This window comes from Myiozetetes cayanensis, unplaced genomic scaffold (genome assembly GCF_022539395.1).
Source record: "Myiozetetes cayanensis isolate MyiCay16 unplaced genomic scaffold, myiCay2020 scf2-11, whole genome shotgun sequence".
NCBI classification, from domain to species: Eukaryota; Metazoa; Chordata; class Aves; order Passeriformes; family Tyrannidae; genus Myiozetetes; species Myiozetetes cayanensis.
Genome location: NW_026087411.1, coordinates 30992828 through 31017785, shown reverse-complemented (window position 1 = coordinate 31017785; position 24958 = coordinate 30992828). Strand labels below are relative to the sequence as shown.

The 24958-nt window shown below is 57.4% G+C and overlaps 2 protein-coding genes across 6 annotated transcripts in view; both read left to right on the top strand.

The window, feature by feature from the left end:
* TMEM63B (transmembrane protein 63B) overlaps window positions 1-4065 on the top strand; it is a 48635-nt gene extending 44570 nt beyond the window's left edge. For all 4 annotated transcript variants that reach the window (XM_050316926.1, XM_050316925.1, XM_050316923.1 and 1 more), the window contains 3 exons: window positions 116-231; window positions 447-527; window positions 1561-4065. In XM_050316926.1, coding sequence (XP_050172883.1) covers window positions 116-231; window positions 447-527; window positions 1561-1737 — 374 coding nt within the window. In that variant the 3' untranslated portion in view covers window positions 1738-4065. The remainder of the gene's footprint in view (window positions 1-115; window positions 232-446; window positions 528-1560) is intronic.
* A 169-nt stretch (window positions 4066-4234) lies between these two features.
* Window positions 4235-19783, top strand: CAPN11 (calpain 11). 2 transcript variants are annotated; one of them, XM_050316928.1, is made up of 22 exons: window positions 4235-4305; window positions 9854-10136; window positions 10725-10794; window positions 12121-12239; window positions 12383-12516; window positions 12677-12845; window positions 13266-13349; window positions 13436-13521; window positions 13732-13806; window positions 14219-14379; window positions 14459-14628; window positions 14837-14848; window positions 15116-15327; window positions 15450-15489; window positions 15759-15824; window positions 16184-16241; window positions 16346-16410; window positions 17264-17332; window positions 17463-17541; window positions 17997-18113; window positions 18189-18247; window positions 18499-19783. In XM_050316928.1, the coding sequence occupies exons 2-22, from the start codon at window positions 9891-9893 to the stop codon at window positions 18523-18525; spliced, it is 2118 nt and encodes a 705-aa protein (XP_050172885.1). In that variant the 5' UTR covers window positions 4235-4305; window positions 9854-9890; the 3' UTR covers window positions 18526-19783. The 2 variants fall into 2 exon arrangements, with proteins under 2 accessions (XP_050172885.1, XP_050172886.1); XM_050316929.1 differs by lacking the exon at window positions 4235-4305 and adding an exon at window positions 6807-6877.
* Window positions 19784-24958: the final 5175 nt, after the last annotated feature.

Here is a 24958-nt window from a genome sequence, read left to right as displayed (position 1 = left end):
CCTTGGCCTCCTAAAGAACCACTTCCCTGGTCAGGCTCTGGTCCTGGCAGCCCCCAGCCACAGAGTACAGTCACAATCCTTCTGATACCACCACTTCGGTTTTCCTTTGTCCCAGGGTTCCTGGCCCCCACTTCCATGTTCACCTTTGTGGTCCTCGTGATCACCATTGTGATCTGTCTGTGTCACGTCTGCTTTGGGCACTTCAAATACCTCAGCGCTCACAACTACAAGGTGGGTGCAGGACCCTCCTCCATGGGAGGACAGCTCAGCCTCAAAACAGCAGGGGCTCTGAAGGGGTCCCAGCCTACCCTTCAGCAGAGCCTTTCAACCCTGGCTTCACAGCAGGGACAGTCCCAAGGCTGTCTCTGCTGCCTGTGTGCTGCTCCTGAGGTGGGACAGCAAGGATGTTGCCCTGGCAGTCTCTCAGTTTCTTCTTTCCTCTCCAGATTGACCACACAGAGGTGGATGCCATGGACAACAGGCAGAACGGGAGACCTGCTACCAATCTGCCAGCTCCCAAATCAGCTGTGAGTCATTGTCCCCATCTCCGTGCCCTGGAACATTCCTTACCTGGGCTTGGAAAGGGGGAGGTAACTCCCTGTCCAAGTACCTCACTCCTCACTTCTCATTTTTCTGAGTCAGCACCTGGATTCTCCCAGTGAGGGTGGGAGGCAAGTGTTGGGCACTGTGCCCCTCACCTGCTCTGGGTGATGAAGTATAACCCCACCACACACACACCCCTTTCCCACTGCTCCTCAGATGCTGTGCGTTTACTTTCTGCCTCTCTCTCGGCTGTGACAGTGAATCCAGCCGGGTCAGTCTCCCTTCTCATTCTGCATCTTTGCACGCTTGCTCGCCAGCAACGGCTGTCACCCACCAGGCTGGTCCTAGTGCCAACGCAAAGGCGTCTCCATGGGCGTTGCCTTGAAGGCCGTGGAAGTGCTTTGGGGACTCTCCTCTCCCCTGTGCGACTCTCCAAGATCCCAGAGTAGTTTTCTGAACTTCTGCCTTGGCTCACGGGCTCATTCCAACTGCTTCCTGCCATGAGATTTTTGTAGCTGGGGTCTATACAGAGCTGCAGAGATGGGGTAAAGCAAACCCTCCTGCTTCCTTGGGGAGAGCAGGGCTGGGGTGTGCATATGCAATCCAGGTTTCTTCCTAGCCTCCATATACCTAAGGGCAGCAAAATATCACCAAAAGGAGAATCCCTATAGGAGGCAGGCAGAGCCTCAGAAGGACATGTCTACTGGCAAAAAAGGCAGTGCAGTTTTCCAGTCTACGTGGGCTCCAAAGAGCCCAGCACAGGATCCCTGTCCCAGAATGCTGGGGTTTGGCACATCCAGTGTTTCAGGGCCAAGCCAGCCCCATTCTTAGCCCCTCTTCTGGGACATGCCATGGAGTCTGGACCCTTCCTCACTCCCCCAGTGTATCCCCACGCTCAGCCTCGTGCATGCATGGTGCTTGGTGTGCTGTGCTTTGCTGCCAGGAGAAGCTCCCCAGACTGACCTGTGTTTCTGCTCTCTTCCCACCCTTCTCCTGCCCCATGCCGGGCCCTGACAGAAGTACATCGCCCAAGTGCTGCAGGACTCCTCGCCAGAAGGCGAAGCAACAGAGTCGGAGGAGCAGGGATCGGAGCAGGGATCGCAGGATGAGGAGCTCATCAACGCCGATGGCATGAACGACACAGATTTCCAGTCGTGTGAGGACAGCCTGATAGAGAACGAGATCCACCAGTAGGGACCTCGAAGGGTGGGAGGGGAAGGAGGCCCAGGAGCAGGGCAGGCTGTGCGCATGGAGACCTGGGGAGAGGCACCTGAGGGTGCTGGCCGCTGCCCTTGCCTGCCCGCCCCCAGGGACGCTGCCTTCAGTGAGGGCAGGGGCCCTGCTGCAAGCTCTCCATCTCCCTGCCCCTCCATCCCTGTGCCAGCCCGACTGCTCAGCAGGCATGCTCTTTACTAGCTACCTTCTTCAACATGTCCCTGGACCCCAGAATCCCGGGGTCTGGGGAGGAGGGGGAATGAGACACACCCCCGCCCCCGCCACAGTGCTGCCCTGGACCTGGAAAGCTGGGTGCTTTGGGGAAGGGGCATAAGGGGAACATTTGGGATCTTCTCAGCAGGCCACTTTTTCGCTTGTCATCCAGGTGAGAAACACTAATAATTTATTAGATTTGCAGGAAGGCGATAAACAAAAAACTTTAATCAGTGTATTGGAAACCCCACCTAGGGAAGGGGGTGGCTTTTGCTACACCTTCTCCTTGTGCTTGTGTGTGCCCTTTCTCAACCCCTTGCAGTATCTACTTGGTGGGGCATGCCAGGAGCTGGTCCAGGCTCAGGGTTGTTACAGACTTCTCCCTCACCACATGGTCAAGGGTGGCATCATCCTGGGGTACAGGGTTGGCATGAGCTAGGCCTCCCCCCGCAGGATGAGGGTGCTGAGGGCATTTCTTAGGGGCAGCAGGAGGCGCAGGCAGCCTCTCCCCCAGGTCCTGTCCCCTCCTCCCCCAGGTGCACAGGCAGGGGATTGCAGCATCATGTTAAATGGCATTTTTCTTTGCACATTTTACTCCTCTTTCAAAGAAATCAACCTGACCCCCATGTGGTACTGCAGCCCCCCTTTGCTGCCCTGTGTCTGCACAGCAGGGTCAGGCTTGGGGTGGAGGGGCTGTGATGGGGGTCTCCTGGGTGCTAGGGAGAGGGGAGAAAGGGTCTCAGACTGCAGACCCTCAACACGCTGTGAGGTCAGCACTGCCTGGTTGTCATAGGGCCCCATGGGCTGCCTTCCCTGAGTTGCTGCAGGGTCTTCCCCCAGCTGAGGTGGTCAAAGAAGGAGGGAGCCCTGGGAAAGCAGCCCTTGGGAGCCCTCTCCAACCAAGACCACCGTCTTCAGGAGCACAAAAGCCTCGTTGGGCTGTGCTGACTTTCTTCACCTGCCCTGACTGGTGTAGGCTCCCCTGCCATCGCCCAGCCTGAGAGAGGGGGGCTGTTCCTCTCCTACCTCCGCCCTTGCCCCCTCCCTGTTGATAGCTGTGTCCCAGAGGCGGGCAGAGAACAGGATGGATGGGAGAGGTGGACTGGAGCCCCCGGCACCTGCAGGGAGGACTGACCCTGTTTAAAGGCTCTGTGTGAGGGCTTTTGTGGTCAGGATCAGTTGCCCTCAATTGCTTCCCCCTTCCCCTTGTGTAAAATGTAAAGGAAAATAATAAATCCCCCTGCTATTTAGCTATATTTATTTCCCTCAACCCTGCCACCATCCTGTTTGGTGCTCATTGCAGACGCTATCACCCTCTCTTGGCCTGTCATCCGTGGGTGCTGCACCAGCTCACTGGGGCAGTGCCCTCCAGGGCTTGATTGGGCTGGGTGAAAGTGGGACAGTCATTTACTTTTTCTATCACCCATACTGGCCCTGGAGCTCCAAGCACTTTAATAGGCCTGAACAAGTGAAATGTCAGCCCTGCCCACCTTAGCTGCCGGAAAGGGTGGTCACATCCCATGGCTTTTTTCCCTCCTTGCTCCCCACTAGAGGAAGGGAGCCAGACACACAGAGAGCACATGGGGGCTGTTACAAGGAGGATGTAGCTGACTTTCCTGTATGCCTCCTCTATAAGAATCCCAGGCCCAGAGGAAAGCGGGGACGGAGGGGAGGAGATGTGGGTCTTCAGTGCATGGGGAGGGCAGGCCACCCCAGCTCCCAGGGCTCAGCTGGGGCTGGAGCACAAGTGGGTGCGAAGGAGCAGGGTGAGAGTCGCCCTCCCCCTCCAGTTATTGGCTAGGAATGAAATGAGCACGTGAGCTGATTACTCGTGGTCCACTCTCAGGCTGGGGCAGGGGTAATGTTGATCCTGCTTCCCTATTCTTGCACCCACCTACTGCCCTTGCCTCTGGTCCAGCAGGTGGGCTGGGATGCTCTGGTCTCTGTAGGTACGGCTATGGCCCGGGGCTGCCTCTGCGCCTGTCAGGGCTCTGCCCGTGCAGAGCTGTGTGTTCTGAGTGGCACTGTCTGTGTAGAGATGTGTATAATACCCTGTATATATTTGTGTACAAAAGAAAAAAGGAAAAAAAGGAACCATTGTTCTTGCTGTCTTGTCTTTGTGGAACGGGTTGGGGGCTGGGACATGGGAGGAGAGGACCCCAGCTGCAGCAGGGCTGCAGGAGCATGCATGGTGCAAAAGGAGTGGGGGCTCATGTGTGATTGCAAGCCCTCCCCTGTTGCCAGGAATCCAGCCACTGCTCACAGGCACTCCTGGCACAAGTGAGCTTTTCCTCTGGCTTGCAGAGGCATCAGAGGCATCACTGCAAAAAGCAGGTAGATGGGGATCTGCATGCACTGAGGCTGGGATGGGAGGAGATGGTTTGGGAATGGTGTGGTAGGGGAGTTTTGTTGGTAGCGTTAATAGCAAATGTCAGCCCACCTCTACAGTCCCAGTAGCAGGTTACGTGTCCACTCCTGTCATATCCATTCAGAAATTTAGACACCTGTTTTGGGTGGACAGCTAAAGCCTTTGGGAAAGGGTGAGGGGTGCTAGACTTCTGGAGGGCAGCTTGGCTGGGAGCACTTTCCTGACATGTGATGTAGCTTGTGGGTCAGCCATCCCGAGTGCTGGGCCAGCCCCCAGAACGCTCCCTGCTGCTCTCTGTGCAGGCTGGATCCAGTGTGTTTCCCAGGCAGCCGCTGCACGCTCATTACATTGTGTACAGTGGCTGTTGCTGGGAGGACGGCACCATGGAGAGGCGAGGCCTGGGGCGGGCTGCTGAGAGACGGACAAGTGACCCCAGCTCTGTTCCCACCTTGCTGTGTTCAAGCCCTGTGGCTTCATGTGCCGGTGGCGCAGCATCAGCAGGGAACAAAAGATGCTCCTCCTGGCAGCCCACAGCCAAAGGATAGGGAAGAGGCAATGCCTGAGAACAAAGAGAACTGAAGACTGAAAGACGAACTGTGCCTGATGCCAAGTCCCTGCAGCCATTGCCGCAAAGGGAAGTTTGAGGGGAGGAAACAATGAGATTGCACAGGTATTTGTGCAGGTGTTTTACGGAAACTGCTCCCAAGCACAGAGGGCAGGATGCAGGACAGCCTTTGTGACAGGATTATGTAGGAGCTGTCTCCTGTTCCAGGAACCAGCTGTGAAATCAGCTTTGGAGGCCACTGAGGGGTAATAAGGGCAGGAGACAAACAGGAGGAGAATGGGGTCACAACAAGGATGGGCACTGTCCTGGGTGCAGCTGAGCAGGCAGGGTGGTCAGTGGTGGTCCAGGCCAGAGAAAAGGCTAGAAGGGCTGTTTGGACACAAGTCCAAAGCAGGAACAAGCACAGGCAACGTGCTTGTTCCCGCTCCAGCTTCTTTCTCCCTGTCTGAAAGCACGGTGCTGCCTGCAGCTCCGTGCAGAGCTGGATGGTGGCCCTAGGACAGAACTCCTTGTGTCTCCAGCCTGCAGGCACTGACACAGCTGCCTTTGGCTGAGGAGGAGAGGGAGCAGCCCCTGCAACAACTCAGAGCAGGGCACCCCAGAGCCTCCTTTACACCAGCGTGGGCAGAATAAGCTGCCTTTGACAGGCTCTCCTAGGTAGGGATGGGACAGGGCAGCTCTGGTGGGTGCTGGCCAGGGCCACAATGGACCCTTTTGGGTGTGGCAGCAGGACCACGCTAGAGCCAGTTTTAAATGTGCTGGTTGCCCTTCCCACAGGCAAGGGACACAGCTCCTATACCCGTGTGCAACCTGCTCCCTGCTTAGCAAGGATTTACCCGCTGGAGCGAGGCACAGTGAGTTAGGAAGCAGGTGCTGTGTGAAGCTTGGGCTCCCACAGGCTCAGTGCCAGCTGCTGCAGTGAGGCTGTACAGGCACGGCCTCCCCAGCTGCAAGCAGGCACCGGGGAAGGAGAAGGAGCCCCATGGTTGGTGGGATCATCCTGTCCAGCCCTGGCAGCAAAAGGATGGCAGTGCAGAGCTTCTTTCCTTAGGATGAGGCTGAGCTGAGCTGAGCTGGTCATGCCAGGCCAATCCATGCTAGACATGCTGTGCTAAGCCACACCAGGCCAAGCTGTGCTGTGCCATGCCATGCCAGACAAAGCCATGTTGCACCACACAGGGCTGTGTGGTGCTGTGCCAAGCCCCACTGTGGCCATGCCCCCTGGTAACAGCACCACCCAGCATTGCTGCACGCTGAGTCACAGAGGGCACGCAGGGGCAGCCCCTCCGCGGGAAGCCCCAGGGCAGGGGGACCTCCCAGCAACAAGGAGCAGCTGGTGGGGTGGTTACCAGCCATGACTGCCAGGGCTTGTGGGGAAGCCAGGGCAGCTGGCATCAGGGTTGCCAGCCATGAGTCCCCGGGCTTGCAAGAGGAAGGTGGTGCAGGCACAGACTTCCCAGATATAAGGGAAGAAGAAGGGACTCCACAGTGTGTGAAACCCATTGGGACCACCGTACTCAGCCATGGCACCAGAAGGTCAAAAAGCCCTGGGACGAGGTTCAGTACAGAGTTCAGCCAACTAAGGTGTTTCCAGCAGTGTGGGGCAGTCACTCCCAAACCCATTCCTACGGGAAAGGTGCTTCCTCTTCTCCTTCCAGCCGCGGTTTCTGTGTGCACCGAACACTTTACTCCGAACAATGGTGGAAGAAGCGTGCCCATCCCGGCGGTATCCCTCCATCCCTGGGAGCTGGGAGAGGGTGACAACAAACAGAACCGCACCAGCAGCCCCGATAAACCCCCTCTCAGTGTCTGTGAGCTGTCACTGCTCCTTTAATTCCCCCTCCCACCGCCCTCCCGCCTTTGCTCGCACATCCTGCCCACCGAAACTCCACCTTCCGCGGGGCCGTACCGAGCCGGGCTGGGCTGGGCTGGGCCGGGCCGAAGCGGGCAGGGCGGTGGCGGCGGCGGCTTCCGTAAGTCCATCCCCCCCCACCCCATCCTCACCCTTATCCGACCCCGGCCCAGAGTTAAGTACCCGGGGCGCTCCTCACAGCCAGGCGGGCAAGGCTCCTCCGAACGCCCCCGCGGCGGTGGAACCCTGCCCACCCGGCGATTGGCCTCTCCCCCCTCCCCCGGCTGCTTCCTCTGTTCTCTAAGCTTCTCCAGGCTTGCCTATCCCTTTCTATCCGTGGGGATTTTTGCATTAGATAACGCATCCGCAGAGACCCGGTGGCTTCCCAATCAGGGCGGCGAGTAAACTGGGTACCGCGGGTGCCCAGGATGCGCTGGCGATCCCAAAGCCAACGCCGCATCTCGTCAAAGGGGTGCGGGAACATAAAGGGAAGCTTGTGGGAAATGAGGGTCTTCCGGAGGGCTGGAAAGGGTCTGAGAGCTGCTTGAGCCGTGTGGGACCCTATGGGCGGCAGCGGCTCCTTGCCCCGAGTTGAGTATGCGGCAGGATACGGTGTGTCAGGGCTTCGAGGAAGGGAACTTCCCGCTTCCTTTGATCTGCAAGAGCAGCTGACAAACCAGAGATCTGCAAAGATTTTTGGCTGGACTTCAGCAGTGATTCTGCCCTGGGGTTTTGCAGTATGTGCTAAGATCCATGAGGTATCGCGACCCTGCAGGTACAGCGTGTTTTTCTGCTCCCACCTGGGAGGGATCAGAAGTACCTCCAATACTGGAAAGCATCCTATTGTAGTTGGATGTCACCTGCTGTGGAAAACTGCCCTGGGGGCTTGGGTTGTTTCATCACACTCATTCCTTCACCATGGAAAACCTGCAGTGTCCCCTCGGCATCATCATGGGGAGGTGTCAGTAGCCAGTCCTGTCATTTAAGGCCCCATGTGGTTCCTCTCCCATTCTGGGGTCTGAAATGCTTTTCCTTGCTCTGCGCTTGCGTGACCTCCGTCAGCCACTGAGCACAGCCTTCCGAGTATTTTGAGCCGCAGATCTAAGAATAACTCGTACAGTGCCCGTGTCGGCACACAGCTCCCTGTGTCCGCAGCCATGGCCCGTCCTGGTAGGTAGGGTGGGAGAGGGTGCAGGGAGCCTGTCAGGGGCTGCGGGCAGGGGAAGTTCCCTGGCCCTCAGCAGGCTGTGGTGTGAGTGCCGGGGAGGTGGCGAGGTGGGGACTGGAGGCAGTGCGGGTGCCTTCACTTGGGTTTCCTCCTGCAGCCGTCCCTGGGCTTTGGGCAGCACCTGGGACTGGAGAAGCTATTCCACCAGCTCTGCAGGCAATCAGTGCTTTGATGCTGGAGAGACTGCCAGGGTGTTTGGCTGCGGAGCAGGAGCTGGAGGGAGGAGCTCCATTGATTTGGGGCCACTGTAGAGAAAAGAAGGGCTGGTGCTGCCTTGGAGAAGGATAGTGGGTTTAGAGCATCCCAGAGCAGGCTGGAGGATGGGGAAGACTAGATTTTTCTTTTGAAAAGCTTCTGGCTAGGGCAGCCCCATGAGTTAGCAGCCAGATTTATGCCATATGCATGTGCCAAGAGCTTTTCACTGTTCCCTGCCTTCCCTTAGCTATCACTGCACTTCAGGACAAGGAAAACCACCTCTTTGGAGCCAGGCTGCACCCTGCTTCCCTGGGACTGCTAGGGAGGCTTCTGGCCAGTGCTGGCATCTGAGCTGGCTGCTCTGAGTGGGTTGCTGGCTCCAGAGTTATTTACCCAAGGACTGCTCCACTCCCTCACAGGGAGAAACCTCTGAAGTATTCGGCACCAGCCCTGCCAAGCAGGAGCTGAGATGGCTGGGGAGTGCGGCACGCTGAGCTGCAGATGCGGGTGGGCTGATGGTGGTGGCACATTCCCCATGGCCCCGCTGCAGGTGACACTGCTTGCATGGGGGCTTGGACCAGACGGCCCCCGGAGGCCCCTTCCATCGTGGGCGGTGCAGTGGGTGGAACTCCGGCTGCTGTCACGGTTCCTGGGCAGGGCTGATGGCAGCTGGGCACTGCGAGGGGAGCTGGAACTTGCTCGCCGCAGCGGGCACAGCGGGCAGGGCTGCGGGGCCAGACATGCCTGGCAGCTGTGTCATTGCTGGTTTGAAGCGCCTGGACGTGAGCTACTGGTTTAACCCGCGGGAGGAAGGCCCGGGCAGGGACCGGTGCAGTGTGGGGGCTCTGCGGTGTCTGCCCTGTCCCGGTCTCCTGCTGCCGGGGTGTCCCGCTGCATCCCACATCCCTTCCCGGTGTCTCCCGGCAGGCTGCTCCACTGGCCGTCGACGAGCCTTGAATCATCCTGCCTGCGTGTGTGTGTGCCGGGAAGGGCCGTCCCGCCTCTTCCTTCCCTATCCTCCTCTGGCCCCATAGAGCTATCTGAGCCCCGCTGGGCTCCTCCCTACCCGGCCCTATTGACTCAGTGCTCAGGCAGCTGGGGCGGGTTTCGAAGGAGAGGGAGAGGCGCCCGGGGCTGGGAGAAGCTGCGAGCGGCTGCTTACGCCCTCCCGGGTGAGGAGGAGCCGGCACTAGGGAAGGACCCGGAAAGCTGCGCCGGGAGGAGAGGCTGACGAGGGCGGAAAGGGCCTGAAATTCCTCTGGGCTCAGCTTTTCGGGCTCAGCAGCAGGGATGCGACAGGACGGGAGATCCGTGACCTAGCTGCTGGTGGGCTGCCTCCTCCCAGCCAGCCCTTAACGCTGCTCTGCTTCCTCGGTGTCCCCTAAAGACAGCAGGACTGTGATGGCTGGGCTGTAGGACAGGGCTCAGAACGGGGCTGCTTTAGGGAATGGCGTCTGGGGAGGTTTCTCTGGTGCGTGTGCCCACCCTGGGGTGCTCTGTGTGCCGCTGGGCTCACTGACCCAGGGCAATGGTGATGGAGAAGGTCCCTGCTGTGAGGCTGGTGGGGAACTGGGGATCCAGCCTTTGAGCCTGGCTCTGTGAGATGACCGATGTCCCCAGGGGAGTGCAAGTACCAGGCCCTGCCTCAGCCTGGCCATGCCCGTTCTGTTGCAGGGAGTGGAGCTGAAGGTAGTGCTGCCGGTGCCTGGCCATGATGCCCTTTGGAGGGATGGCTGCCCGTCTACAGAGAGACCGCCTGAGAGCCGAGGGGCTCGGCCAGCACAACAACGCCATCAAGTACCTCAACCAGGACTATGAGGCCCTCAAGCAGCAGTGCATTGAGAGCGGCACCCTCTTCAGGGATCCCCAGTTCCCAGCTGGCCCCACTGCCCTTGGATTCAAGGAGCTGGGGCCTCATTCCAGCAAGACGCGGGGGGTGGAGTGGAAGCGTCCATCGGTAAGTTCTGGGCTTGCTTCTCAGGCTGGGCTGGCATCCCTGCCCTGCACGTCTGCACTGACGTGGTGTGCTGAGCTGCAGCCTCGCCCTGGCTGGCTCCCCTCAGTGTTCAAAGTGCCTGGAGTGCTGCACAGCTTCCTTTCCCAGGGTCCCGGAGCAATGCCCCGTGGGTGTCTGCTCAGAAAAGCATTGTGCCTAGCAGGCCCAGCTTCCTCTAGGCAGCAAACTGTGGGCTCCAAAATCGGTGGACTCTGTTGTTGTTTCTGGGTATCATGGCATGGATGTGTCACTCTCAGTGACTGGGGCTTTTGAGGGCATGTATCCCCTGGTGCCACGAGTGCAAGGGGGATGACATTTGTTTATCCAGCCTTGTCTTCCCATGGCTACAGCAGAAGATCTTGCCTTGCCTTACCATGATGGCCTTGGAATGGCAGTCAAGCAGCCTTTCCTAGTAGAGGGCATATGGAGTGCATCTCACAGGGACCATATACCATTTCTCCCGAGTCAGAGCTGCAGTGGGTGCCAGCCCTGCTGAAGCCCAGAACCTGCTGAATTCCAGCACCAGCATCTGACCCTGTTCTTCTGCAGGAATTAGTGGATGACCCACAGTTCATCGTTGGTGGTGCAACCCGGACGGACATCTGTCAGGGGGCTCTGGGTGAGTGTTGGAGCTCTGTCCCTGGACCTTGGTCTGGGAGAGTAGTGGCTGGGGAGGGTTGAATGGCTGGCCCTTTCCTTTTGGAAAGCACTGGAAGATGGAAGGTGGGGGACATCCTGTGCTTCCTGGTGGCTCCAGGTTAAGGCTCCACGAAAATGGGTTGATGTGTGCAGAGCTTGACCATGCTGAGGTCAGGGAAGATGTTGGGTGGATCCATGCCTGACACATGCTGAGAACAGTACCAGGAGCTGCTCCAAAGAGCTCCCTGCTTTGGTAAATGATGAGGGATGGCAGCTGGATGACAGTAACAAGTTGAGGTGAGGATGTGCTGGTTGTGACAAGGTGGTTGCAAAGCAATGCAGTCTGGCAGAAGGGAATTGAGAGCTATTGAGTACAAGTGATGATTTGTCCACACTCCAGGGGTGCACTCCAGGGATGTTTCTCAAGGTGAAGGCACTGAGACAAGGAGAGGAGTGTTAATGGGCTGTGTAGACTGGCAGAGTGGTCGTTGGAAATAGATCTTGGTACCACCAAGAGTGTTGTCCTGATGGGGATCGCTTGATTGGGAGTATCATATACCTAAGCACACATAGCATGCTGGTTTCCAGGCTGACCATTTAATGCATACAGTAATTAGGACAAACTTGAGGTGGTAACTGGAGCATACAACAGCCCAGAGCACTGTGGTGTGTTCAATTGGTCATTAAAAAATCTGAAACTCCATTTTGTCAAACCACAGCCCAGGTACAGGTTACCCAGGCTCAAGGCTAAGGTGTGAAAGGCTTCAAAGGCAAAAGAGAAAGAGCAATCAAGGCAATGAATTTAAAGTGCAGCACTGGCCTGGAGCAGCACTTGTGGTTAAGAGCACTCGGAAGGAAAAGGGCGGCAGCGTTGCTTGCAATTGAGAAGCTGAGGCAGCAGCATTAACCCTCTTGCTTGATAAAATGTCTTTTTAAATACAAAGTGTAATTCCACTGCAGAATTTGCTGTCTGAGATATGGAAGGCAGTCATATGAATGAGTTCCAGGAAGGTCTAGGTAAATGGCTGCAGGAAGGGGCTGTCGGTGCTGACTGTGTGGTGTTCTGGACACAGGCTCCAGGTGAGGGAAGATTGTTCCGTGTTGCCTTGAGCTGAAACTTCTCTCTGAGGGCAGGATGAGCAAGCCTGCCTCCCCGAGCTCTGTTTGCTGGACCCTTTCTGGTTTTCCCACATACTTTTTAGTCTGGAGAGCTTCAAACATTTGCAAGGACAGCACAACATGGGCTCCTAAATATCCATTGCCTACTCTCCCAGACGGAGAGGTGATGGGTGCTCTCCTTCCCCAGGTGACTGCTGGCTGCTGGCTGCCATTGGCTCCCTCACGCTCAATGAGGAGCTCCTGCACCGCGTGGTGCCCCACGGACAGAGCTTCCAGGAGGACTATGCTGGCATCTTCCACTTCCAGGTGGGCTGGGGACTCCTGACTCCTGGGGACAGCTGGTGGGCTGGGGTGGAAGGGAGGATGGTGGGTTGAAGGCATCCCTCTGGGACAGGGATGAGCAAGCCATGTGATGTCAGAGCTCACCCCACTCTCTCCTCACCCCCCAGATCTGGCAGTTTGGTGAGTGGGTGGATGTGGTGGTGGATGACCAGCTGCCCACCAAGGATGGGGAGCTCCTGTTTGTCCACTCAGCGGAGTGCACCGAGTTCTGGAGTGCTCTGCTGGAGAAGGCCTATGCCAAGTGGGTACCCCTGTGGTGGGCGTGTGGGGGACAGGGCGCCTCACTGCGCGGGGCAGAGGGAAGGGAGTCTCTTCTGTTGCTGGCCCTGCTCGTGCTGGGTGCCTGGGCAGCAGCAGTGTGCTACCTCCTCGTCCCCTCACGTGCCCCTGTCACCGCTCAGGCTGAACGGCTGCTACGAGTCACTCTCAGGGGGCAGCACCACCGAGGGCTTCGAGGACTTCACAGGCGGCGTGGCAGAGATGTACGACCTGAAGCGGCCGCCGCGCAACATGGGCCACATCATCCGCAAGGCGCTGGAGAGGGGGTCCCTGCTGGGCTGCTCCATCGATGTAAGTGGTGTGCTGGGATGAGCTGGGGCTCTGCCAACGCAGCGGCCAAAGTGAGGCCTCACAGTCCAAGGTTGTGCCAGCAGTCCCCTCGCTGAGAGGTTACTTCTTCCCCGTCTTAGCAGAGCACCCTTTCCAGAGCCAGTGTGGCAGCCCTGGGGCACAGCATGTGGTGCTGCAGCCCGGTTGCTGTGAATGGGCTCCTTGGGTGGTTCCCTGATGGATCTTCAGGATCCTCTGGCAGGGAAACTTCTTTAAATTGTCCTCAGCCAGCAGCCCTTTAGCACAGGGAGCTGCTACCTGCTACTTCTCTTTGTTGGAGCAGTGCAAAGCAAGGGGAATTCTCTACACAGTGGAGGGAAGGGGTAGGGATAGGACTACATTATTTAATCGTATTGACTTGAGCTTGCACATTCTCCTCAGATCACAAGCGCCTTTGATATGGAAGCAGTGACCTTCAAGAAGCTGGTGAAGGGCCATGCCTATTCTGTCACAGCCTTCAGAGACGTGAGTTATCCAGATTAGACTTTAATAGCGATAACATAGCCTGGACAGTGGAATGGGCTCAACCTCCTGTGTCTGGTGTCTGGCAGGTGAACTACCGGGGTCAGCAGGAACAACTCATCCGCATCAGGAATCCCTGGGGTCAGGTGGAGTGGACTGGAGCCTGGAGTGATGGGTAAGCAGGACAGAAAGGATGCCAATCTTCAACTGGCAGGCCAGCGAGCCCTGTGCACAGAGCATTCGAGCACATGGCACTGTTGAGGGGAGGTTGGCAGTGTGCAGTACCCTTTGCAATGGAAAGGGGAGAAGTTGAGGGTCAGCTCCAAAGTGCTCTCAATTCACCTTGAGGAGTCCTCATCTAATTGTCTCTCTCCTGCTATTGCAGCTCCTCTGAATGGGACAACATTGACCCTGATGAAAGGGAAGAGCTGCGGCTGAAGATGGAGGATGGAGAGTTCTGGTGAGTGCTGGGACAAAGTGCTGCTCTATTTCAGCAGCCAGCCTGGGAAGGAGCAGAGGAGCTGGGGAGAGATCCTGCGGTCATGCTTCACCTGAAGCGCATGACCTGCCTTTATGAGCTGGCTTTCCCTTACTGGAGAGCTTGTCAGTGTTTTCTCATCTGATCTAGTTAATAATTTTCCTCCCTTCAAGGAAATTCAGCCCAATTAAATACAAAATAAACATCTAGGAAGGGTAAACATGCCTTCTTTCCCAAATCCAGTAAAAGGCTTTAAATAAACTATCACTGTTTAGGGTAAAAGATCTTACTGTTACTTAATTCTCCCAAAATGTTGGCTGGGTCCAGGGCTGCTTGTGCTGTCCTCCCTCCTCACAGCGGTGCCCTGGCCTCAGCCCCTACCTGCCTCCTGCAGGATGTCTTTCCGGGACTTCATGAGGGAGTTCTCCAGGCTGGAGATCTGCAACCTGACCCCTGATGCCCTCACCAAGGACGAGCTCAGCAGATGGCACACACAGGTGTTTGAGGGCACGTGGCGCCGGGGGAGCACTGCTGGGGGCTGCAGGAATCACCCAGGTACCTCTGGCCTCCACGTCTCTGCTCTTGGCAGCGTGATGAAGCCAAGTGTCTCATCCACACATCCTCTTCCTCTCAGCCACGTTCTGGATCAACCCCCAGTTCAAGATCAAGTTGCTGGAAGAAGATGATGACCCTGGGGATGATGAGGTGGCCTGCAGCTTCCTGGTGGCTCTGATGCAGAAGCACCGGCGGCGGGAGCGGCGGGTGGGAGGCGACATGCACACCATCGGCTTTGCTGTCTATGAGGTAACCCCTGCCCATCCCGATGCCACTTCCTTGGGAGAGTCTCAGCCCTGCCAGTCCCACCTCAACCCCAGTCCTCAAGGAAACCTTTTCCGCCTGCCTTGGCCAGTCTATGCATTAATGTTCCCTAGCCTGTGCTCCCTGCAGCTGTAAGGGATGGGGCAGATACTGGGATTCTGAATTTTTTCCTCATTTTCTCTCCTCTCTGCAGGTTCCTGAGGAGGTATGTCCTGAGCTGCTGGAGCCTACCCCCTCTTGGAGGGGACCCCAAGAGTGGACAGGAATGGGTGGATGCACCCCATGTCATGGGCAGTGGCTAGGGTGCTAGTGGGTGCTGGGCACCTCCATGTGGGAGGGAGGGAGGGAGGGAGGGCTCCTACTGGGATGGGCAGGGATGTCCTGCCTGAAGGGGGCTGGCATTGGTCCCGCCGCTCCCCATGGGTGCTCCCCACTGTGGGGCTGTGGTCCACAAGCGCATTCCTTCCCCCAGTACCAGGGCACCCAGAACGTGCACTTGAAGAAGGACTTCTTCCTGCGAAACCAGTCACGGGCACGCTCTGAGACCTTCATCAACCTGCGGGAGGTGAGCAACCAGATCCGCCTGCCCCCCGGCGAGTACATCGTTGTGCCCTCCACCTTCGAGCCACACAAGGAGGCCGACTTCGTCCTGCGGGTCTTCACGGAGAAGCAGTCTGACACGGCGTGAGTCCCTGCCGGGGAGGGGACGCCCTGTGACTGGGAGCAGGGGGGATGTTTCCCCACTGCAGGCAGCCTGCTGGCTGGGGACCCCGCTCATCGCTTTGTTTTTCTCCTTTCTGCCTCAGGGAGCTGGATGAGGAGATCTCAGCAGACCTGGCAGATGAGGTAGGAGCTGCCACTTTGGTTCAGCTGGTGCTGAGGCTCCGGGGCTTGGGAGGGGAGCTGCAGGCAGGAGGTGGCTGTCTGAGTTTGGGATATCATTGTGGCTAGAGAGGGGCTGGCAGGGTCGTGAGCAATGGGGATGTGGGAATTAACAAAGATAAGAAGAACAAAGAAGAGCTTCCTTTTTCCAGTTGGAGTTAACTGAGCTTAGGAGGCCGGGCAGAGCCTGGGTTTGACCACTAACCTCTTCTTTCTGGTCTGTGTCACCCCAGGAGGAAATAACTGAGGATGACATAGAAGATGGCTTCAAGAACATGTTCCAGCAGCTGGCAGGGGAGGTGGGTATGGCTGTGCCAAGCTCTCGGAAGCCCTGGCCTGGGGAGGGGATGGGATGGGATGGGATGGGGTCCCTAGCCATGGGAGTTCCAGCCCAGTCCACGCTCACTCAGTCCCATCCTGCAGAGAGGTCCATCTCTGCCACGGCTCAGCCCAGCTGTCCCCAGAAGTGGTATGACAGGGGCAGATTTGGGGAAGAGGCATCTAGCTGTGACCCAAAGTCTTCTGGGTATGCAAGAAATGTAATTGCACCTTATATGTTTTGCAATTAAAGCAGAGGTCTTTAGGCAGGAGGGGGGAAATGGCCAGAAGTGGGGTGGAGAGCAAGCAAGGGGTGATGCTAATTCTGCTCCTGCTACAGGACATGGAAATCAGCGTCTTTGAGCTCCGGACTATACTGAACAGAGTCATTGCTAGACGTAAGCGTTGCCCTTCCCACCCCTTGCTCCCTGCGCCCTGGGCCTGCTCAGCAGGTGGGGTTTTGATTCATGTGCTCAAGCTCAACCTCCTCCTTCCTCCTCAGACAAAGACCTGAAGACAGATGGGTTCAGCATGGACTCCTGCCGCAACATGGTCAACCTGATGGATGTATCCTTTTGGTGCTGCAGACAGGGGCCAGCTTCTCTGGTGCTCAGCCTGCCAGCAGCAAGTCTTCTCTGTGGGAGCCAAGGCTTGCCTCTCCAGTCGTGCTGAGGCTGTTCAACCGGGGGAAGACAAGAAAGAGTCTTTATGGCTTCAGGGCCACCACACCACCCCTTGGTTTTAGCCAAAAAAAAAGGGGCCATGAGTTCCCCTGCTTGCTTGGGCCCTGGCTCTGCCACCAGAAGCTCAGCCCAGTCCCTCTCATGCCTTCTACTTTCCCTTCCAGGAGGAAGCTCCCTGTGCTTCCCTTCCCTTGGGCTCCCCAGCCTGACATGCTTTATGCCACCCAGCCTTCGAGGCACTCCTGGAAGGGAATGAGGACTGTTGGGCTTCTTTTCCCCAAACGATCCTGTCCAGCTGTTGAGGATGAGAGGTGTAAAGCAACAGGAGCCATGGCCTGTGTCCTGTGGCCTTGTGCTTGCACAAGGACATGCAGCTGAGGGGTCAGGCAAGGACAGAGGAGCACCTCCAAGCCCTTCTCCAGCCTGGCCCTTTTTGCTGCAGGCCAACCCAGTTTTGCTCTGAGGGCAGCACAGTGATGTGCTTCCTGTAGTAGCAGCACAGCTGCTCCCAGGGAATGGTATGACAGCAAATTCAAGCATTGCCCTTTCCCTGTTGGGTTGCAGACTCTGATCTTGCCAGTGCTGCAGGACAGAGAGGGGAAGCTGACAGAGGGGGGAAAATTGGGCAGGCCAAGTGTGGCCAGGCTTTTCATGCCTCAAGTGGCTGGAACCTGGTGGCTTTGTCTTTGCACCACCCCCTTTGCTGGCTGCTTTCTCCTTGACTCTCTGTTCCCCAGAAAGATGGCAGTGCCCGCCTCGGGCTGGTGGAATTCCAGATCCTGTGGAACAAGATCCGGAGTTGGCTGGTGAGGAGGAGAAGTGGCATGGTGCACTGCCCAGGGGTAGCTCCCCTCCTGGGGCAGCAGGGTGAGGGGATAGCCAGGCTGGAGGCCACAGCAGAGCCTGCCCTTCATGTCCTCTGTGATGTTTTTGCAGACGATCTTCCGCCAGCACGACCTGGATAAGTCTGGCACCATGAGCTCCTATGAGATGCGCATGGCTCTCGAGTCTGCGGGTAGGTCTGGGGAAGGATGGGGCTGGGATGAGGGCTGGGTAAGGGGCTCCTGCTGTCAGAGTCCTGTCCCACGTAGCTGGAGAAGAGTATAACCAGCCTATATTGCATGCTTCGAACCAACCTGTTGTAGTGAGATGTAGCCCACGTATTCACCAGGCTCTCTCCATCCCAGCTGTGCCAAGTGCTGGAGCCTCAGCGTTAGGGACACATGCAAGGTGGTCCCAGCCTCTGCCTTCCTCTGACCTGCAGAATCCCATCCTGGCAAAGCAGAGGCCTGGGGTGGATCAGTGAGCTAACCAGTCATATGGCTGCAGGGGGAGCATCCCCTCTTCCTGTTGAGCCTGGACATTGTGCCTTTCCTTGGGTGCATTGGTGGACCCTTTGTGTGGGTGTGTGGGCTTTGACAATTACACCTTTCTCTCCTGCTGGGGTCCTGACTTCTCTCTGCCTTGCAGGTTTCAAGCTGAACAACAAGCTGCATCAGGTGGTGGTGGCCCGCTATGCAGATGATAACATGGGTGTGGACTTTGACAACTTTGTCTGCTGCCTTGTGAAGCTGGAGGCCATGTTCAGTGAGTGATGGCCCTGGGGCAGGGAGGGCAGGAACAGAGGGATGTGTTGCTCACCTTGCTCTTGTGTCCCTGCAGGGTTCTTCCGCAGCATGGACCCTGATGGCACTGGGACCGCTGTCATGAACCTCGCTGAGGTGAGAGCTCAGCCCAGTGGAAGGTGGGGTGGGAAACAAGGGGACAAGTCCTTAGGGTGAATAGGGCACCTGGGGTGGGTGGCAGAAAACCCTCCAGCCCCCTGGGTAGGGCAAGAACACATAAAAGATCAAGATGAGAAAAGGGGATTGCTGCAGGCCCTATGTTTCTTGGAGAGCTGTTAAAGCTGACACGTGAGGACATGGCAAAAATGCACCAGCCCCTGCTTATCCCTTCTCCCTCTGCTTCCCAGTGGCTGCTGCTGACGATGTGTGGCTAGGAGCCATGACAGATCCACTGCAGCTGGGACACCCCAACGGGCCAGGCCCCCTCCAAGTGCCTCCCCTTGGATCCGTGGACACAGGATACTCTTCCCTTTGCTCCATTCCATGCTGAGCCACCAGCCCTGCCTCCCAGGAAGCCTCACACCACCTTCTCCAGTGGACCAGGGGTCAAGGCAGGCAGTGTATTCCCTTCTCCTCTTCTGGGCTGGGCTTCTTTCCACTCCCCCCTCCTCTTTCCCACCCCAGAACAGGAGGAGTGCAAGCATGATGTGGTACCTGCAAATCCTTGCACAGTAGCAGGCTGGGAGCCAGCTGCAGAGCGGGGAGAGGCAGGATTTGCATGGAGATGAGGGGGAGGACACTCATATTGCTTGCTCTAGTGCTCTCCCATCCCCTCTGGCACACATTTGCCTATCCCTGAACCCACACCTGGGAGCATCAGCAGGTACTGCCTTGCTCAGGCAGCAGGTTCCCAGGGGAGCCGTCGTGGCCTTCTGGGAGGAGGAGTGGCCATACTCGATTTCTTGAAGCTCTTGCACTGTACTTATCACCACTAAGCGCGACCAAAGCGTGGAGCCCACAGGCTCTTTCTGCGTGGCCTTTGACACATCCCTCGCACCTCCATGCCCCTGCCCATGCCCACCACTGGGTCAAGCCCTACAACTCAAGCACTGAATGTTTCGGGGCTCCCACGCCATGTGAACACATGCCACCTTGTAGTGCAGCAGCAGAAGCTCCTCTTCCACGTGGTTACAGCAGCTTGGCCTCCCTTCCAATCCCTGGGAGCTCCTGGGACATCTGCTGCCCTTATCGTGGCCCACAGCAGGGCTGAGGGATGCAGCACCCAAGAGGCGATGCCTTCCTCCAGAGAGGAGGGGTGGTGGTTTGGCAGGGGGGAAATCTTCTTCTGCACACAGCTGGGTTTTTTCTCCCAATCCATCATCCTCCCACACTGTTACACTCTCCTCTTCCCTTGGGCTCCTTTGCCCAGTGCAGATGGACTCCAGTGCCAACATATTTGCACTTCTCTGTGCTCTTCACTCCCCTCACCTCCTGGGGCAATGGGGTGGCTCCAGCTTGGCGGTGGGCGAGGGCCCATCCTTTGCCCTGTAGAGGCAGGCAGGCAGTTAGCTTCCCCAGGCCCCTGTTGTCACTGGAGGATGCGCCTGCAGCAATAACCACTGCTGCCTGCCCGGCAGCTCTGCTTCCTCACCCCGCTCACTGTGTACTCCAGGAATAAACAGATCTGTTAGATGTGTGGTCCGGGCAGTGACTTGGGGGTCACTCTGCTCACCGTGGTCTGGGCTAGGGGGGAAATGAGATGCAGAGCCGAGCCCAGGTCATGCTGCTTGCCCAGCCTGGGGCACAGGTGGAGGAGCACCTCCAGGTGTGGGTCTCACTGTGGGGATGGAGGGGATCCACATCTCCTAGGACTTTAGAAAAGTCACCTCTTCCTTTGCACGGGTGTCTTAACACTGACACATGGGGCAGCACCATGTAAGATTGGTGGAAGGGAGCACAGCTCTTAAAGAAAAGTGTCTTGGGGAGGCTGAGGATGGAGTTAACTATGGATCTGGGAGTGGAGGGCAGCCTGGAACTCTGGACCCTGGAAAAGGACTGAAAGAGATAATTAACCCTGCATAGGGTCTATGGGAGGTGAATGTTTTCCCCTGCTTCCTTTGAGGCCATGCCAGTTATAGCTGGAAGCAAAAGCCTTCCACAAAAATGATAGTGGATGCCGTGGGCTGAGACTTTTCATAGCATGGCTCAGGGCAGGACCTGTTAGTGTGTCCTGCCCCTTGCTCACACCCCAGAAGGGCATCGAAGCCCAGACAACCCCAGGGTGCTCAGCATGTGGAAGAGGAGTGACCTTGCATACCTGATCCATCCCAACATCAATATCCCTTACACGGGTGCCCTTTGGACCAGCCCAGTTCTCTGGGACCAGTCTCCCCACAGCAGAGCATCACCCAGCTCTGGGACAAGACAATCTGGCTCAGAGCATGGATGGCAGCAGTGTGACAGCAGGAAGAAATGACCCCTCAGCTGCCCCCCAGGGCTGCCCTCTCCTTCAGAGGCTCCCCAGGGCTGCATGGAGGTGGGCTAATTGCACTTGTCTCTTGACTGCCTGCGAGCTGAGCTGCCCCTCGTGGGGTGGGGGTACCATCGGGCTTACCAGCCCAGCCTTCCCGCTCCTCCATGCAACTCCAAAGCCTCTGTGAAACAAGGGCTCAGGTGGGGATGAAGCAGAGGGGCAGGCATGCAGAGCTGTCACTGCTGTCCCAGCTGCAGGGCCTTGTCACGCACACACAGGCCCCATTGTCGGGCATGGTGACACCCTGGCTTTGGGATGACAGGTGCCCCTGGCGTAGCCTTACCAGAAGTCCCCTCCCTCCCTCTGGGTGCCAGCTGGCAGATCCCTTCCCTCACAGCCAGGCATCTGGCAGGCCCAGGATCGGCAGGGGGGTGGCAGTCAAAGGGGGCTTCCCCAGCTGCCTGCTAGTGCCACAAGAAGTGGCCTGGCTTGTCCTCCTCGTTGCAAATGGGACAAGAAGGATGCCCAGCAGAGTCCTTAAATGCTGGTGTGAGGTGAGGAGCAAGGGGGCCAGATGTGACCAAAACTGCTCTTAGCTTTGCGTTTGTCCTGTGACGGGCACTAGCCAGTGCGAGCCAGCCCAGCCCGCTCCTGCCTTTCCCACACCTATCCCATAGGTCTGCTTTGGGTGGGAGTGCATAAGGTGGGCCGGCAGCACCCATGGGTGCACAGCACCACTGCTCCTGCTCCCCAACATCACATTCTTTTCTGCACTCCATTCCCCTGCCTCCCGCAGCCCAGAGCTGCCTGCCCATCCTGGGGTTTCCCCCTCTCCCACCAGCTGCTCATGTCCATCCCCCAGGCATGGAAGGGGGGCCAGGACCGCAGCCCATCCCCACCTGGCCCCACCAGCTGCCCCGGCAGCTGGGCTCTGGCCCTGTCTCCCCCTTGGCTACACTTCACTCTGCCCTGGGCCCACGGCTGCAGGAATGTCATTCCCGTCGGCACAAGGGGCCTTTGTGCAAGAGGAGACAGGGTGTGGGGGGCCCAGCCCAGCATCCCAAGCCAGAGCTGGGGAGAGCCACAGCTGAGGGCACGTGGGTGGGCAGCAGCTGACACCGGCGTGGCCCCACAGCTCCCACCAGGCTCCGTGCTGTGTCCACTACTGCAAGGGCTGTCACGGAGGAAAGCCCTCTCCCCATCCTCCTTGTTCCTCTGACACCAGCAGCATCCTGCAGCCACCACCAGCCCATGAAGCAGCACCAACACCAGTACAGAGCTGGTATCGCCTTAGCGAGCCTCGGGACCTGTGCCAAAGGAAGCAATGGGCTCAGTCACCCTACAAGGGGATTGGGAGGCATGGGGCAGGGGCCAGGAGTACCAGGCAGCAGCTGCTGGATTCGGCCTTTTTCAACAGCTGCTGTCTCAGTGCCAGCAGCAGGGAATGTGCACGGGCTGGGGCTTTCCAGGGCCTGGCCACAGTGTGTTAAACAAACTATTTATAGCGCTCACGTCCCTCCTTGGCAGGAATGGCCTGCGTTCCTCCTGCACGGGGGCTGGGTGCTTGGGTGCCACCAGTGTTCCCAACACCAGCACCCTCTGGGGTCCCTGCCAGAACGGTGAGGTCTCCTCAAAGAAAAGACTCTGGCCACCTCCCATCTTCCTCCCCCACCATTTCTGTAAGCTCCTGGTGCTATGCCCAGAGCAAGATTTGCAGCATATCTCGTACACCTTGTGAAGAGTCACCAGAGGGCTATGCCCTTCTTCTCAGCATTCCTGCTCTCTGCTAAATCCTTTGGGGCCTTAATCATGCAACAGCCTCTCTGAGCAACAGCAAGTGCCAACGGCTGCTCTGTCCCTTGTGCCTGCCTCTGAGGCAGCACTAGGGTCTTGCCCTCCCATGACGCAGAGATGCTGTTCTGGGAGCAGTCTGAGTGCTGGCAGGTTGCTCATGGGACAAAGGCCAGGGACCTGGCCCACTCCCAAAGCCTGTGCCAGCTTTGCCTATTGTCTGATGGGGCACAGGACTGCTCAGAAGACATTCCCTCCACCAACGGGCAGCAACAACCAAGAGGAGTTGTACCAGGAGGAAGCACAGCTGTGTCCAGCCCAAAGGCTGGCATGTCCCACACCCATGACCCTCCAGCTGTGCCTCCTACAAGATGGTCTCCCAACAGGTCATCCTCTCCCGGAGGAGACAGAGGCATCGGCTGTCTGGGATCTGTCCAGAGGATATGTGGATTGTGAACCCACCCCTGCTCAGCAGCTAGAAAGAAAGCTTTGAACAAGCCGAATCTCCGGGGCTTTGGGATGGCAGGGAGAAAAGAGGACAGCTCTACACAGTCCTGCCACCACTCTGAGCACAGACCCCTATGTGGGCTGCTTCCAGCCCTGCTCTCATTGCCAGTGCTGCTCCATCCACAGGCTTCCCAGAAACCCACACTGCCCTTGCACTGCCCAGAGACATCTCCTGCTCCTTGTTTGCTTGTGTCCAGATGCTAGCTGATCATCTGAGAGAAGTAAGTGCTATGGAGGGATATACAGTCCCTCTTTGGGCTCAGGAGGTGGATCTCAGCCTTTCCCAGCAATTAAAAGGGACTACTTGGTTGTGCCATTGGTTGATAAACAAAACTGATGCCTCCAAGGAAGCAACCTTCACAGGTACCCAGCAAAACAGAAGTCAACCACCTGGTGAATAATTTTGAGCCTTCCCCATGGAGAGGGATAAACAATAGACAAGAAAAAGTGTTGAGAGACAGAGCAGTGACTGCAGGACCAAAAGGCCTCTGTGGATCAGAGAAGTTACACCAAGGCTCTAAGTGCCTTGGTCCAGGAAATGCACAGGCACAGGAATCTGCTGCCCTAACTTTTGTGTTTGGAAGTAGATACTGGTGTGATTTCATTTTCTTTCAAGGTTGTATTCTTTTCCCAGCTCTGTGCCTTGACAGAGGAGCAGGTTTATGTCTCTTTACCTCCCTGGGCCTGGGCTGTACTTTTGCCCAGCTGTGAATGGAGGCTAAAGACCCTGACCTTCCAGATTCTGCAAGGTCTCTGCATTTCTGGCAAGAGACAAAAATCTGCCTTTTTTGAGTGCCAAGAGCAATTAAGCCCTGCCCTACCTTTTGCCCAGTGCTGGAATGTTGCAAGCATCTGGCTCTCAAAGCAGGGTGAGAGCCTCATGCGTTCCCTCCCTGGGAAGGAACAGGGTTCTGCAGAAGCCACACACTGGAGCCCCTTTGTTCCCAAGGGATTTTCCATCCCATCCCTTGCAACATTACACTTATATGCAACATAGCACTCAAAGGCGATGCCCTCAGGAATGTGCTGCGACACCTCTGCTGCAACATTTTTGCACTTGGCCAGCACCTCCGTTTCCCCATGGGACTGGAGGACAGGATTCCCCCAGCAGGGATGGTAGGATGTTCAGTTCCCCCAGCTCAGGCAGGGCTTTTCCTAGGAAAAGGCTCCCAGGGGAATAAGATCTCCACTCTTCTCCATCACTGTGGTCACTAACACTGATCTGGGGTGCTGCACTTTTCATCTCAGTGGTTCCCAGCCTGCTCAGAGGTATGACACTGCAAGGGCCCACTGCACAGGGAGACGATATTCCCACTGGGGTTGTACCGCTGGGGAAGTCGAGGCACCAAGCGAGGCACTGACTTACCCGGGATCAGCCGCAGCATAGTGAACCCAAGAGTCTGAAGAACAGGCCAAGCATTGCACCCACTGCCTCCCTGATCAAAAGGGAGAAGCTCCCTCCCAAGGAAACGTAAACCCTGACACAGCTGAAGCAAAGCTTTGGCTCCTGCTTCCTTTGTCTGAGCTCTTCCCACTCCCCGTACCACCATCGGCATGGGGCTGGTGGCAGCACATGGCAGAGCAGTGCGCCTGCGCCAGGGCCCTCCGACCATGGCAGACCTGGAGTCCGGGAGCCTCCAGGAGGCCACTCTCAAGGGGCTGACGTCAGCCCCGGTCCTTGAAGCTCTGGGGCTGTCAGCGAGCTGTTTCTGGTTTCAGCACATGGTGTCCCTGTGCTGAGGCACGGCCAGCCTGCTTTCCTCATCCATGGCTGGCTCCCTGAGAGCAAACTGTGGGGCTGGGAAAGGTCACCCTGGCTGAACCAACCACCCTTGGATGGGATGCACTGGGCACGGGACAGCTTACAGCAGGCTGGCAGGGAAACGGAGCAGTAGCTTTCAGTCAGTCCCTTGTGTCTGTTCATTCTCCTAAATTCTTCTTGAGTGAGAGCCAAGAGTAGGGACTTGGCAGGGCTTTTGAAGGGAACAACAAGGGAAGGAAATGAAGACAGACAGCCATCAGGAACAAAACAAAGGTTAGGAGCAGGAGGGAAGTGGAAGGGCATAGACGTGACCATGGACCTTCCTGCCTGTACC

What these genes read in the sequence shown, in the direction of transcription:
- CAPN11 (XM_050316928.1), top strand. Translation starts at nt 9,891, where the DNA reads ATGATGCCCTTTGGAGGGATGGCTGCCCGTCTACAGAGAGACCGCCTG. An exon ending in GAACAGAGTCATTGCTAGAC is followed by an intron (nt 16,242 to 16,345) that starts GTAAGCGTTGCC and finishes CTTCCTCCTCAG; the next exon opens with ACAAAGACCTGAAGACAGAT. An exon ending in CTGTCATGAACCTCGCTGAG is followed by an intron (nt 18,248 to 18,498) that starts GTGAGAGCTCAG and finishes TCTGCTTCCCAG; the next exon opens with TGGCTGCTGCTGACGATGTG.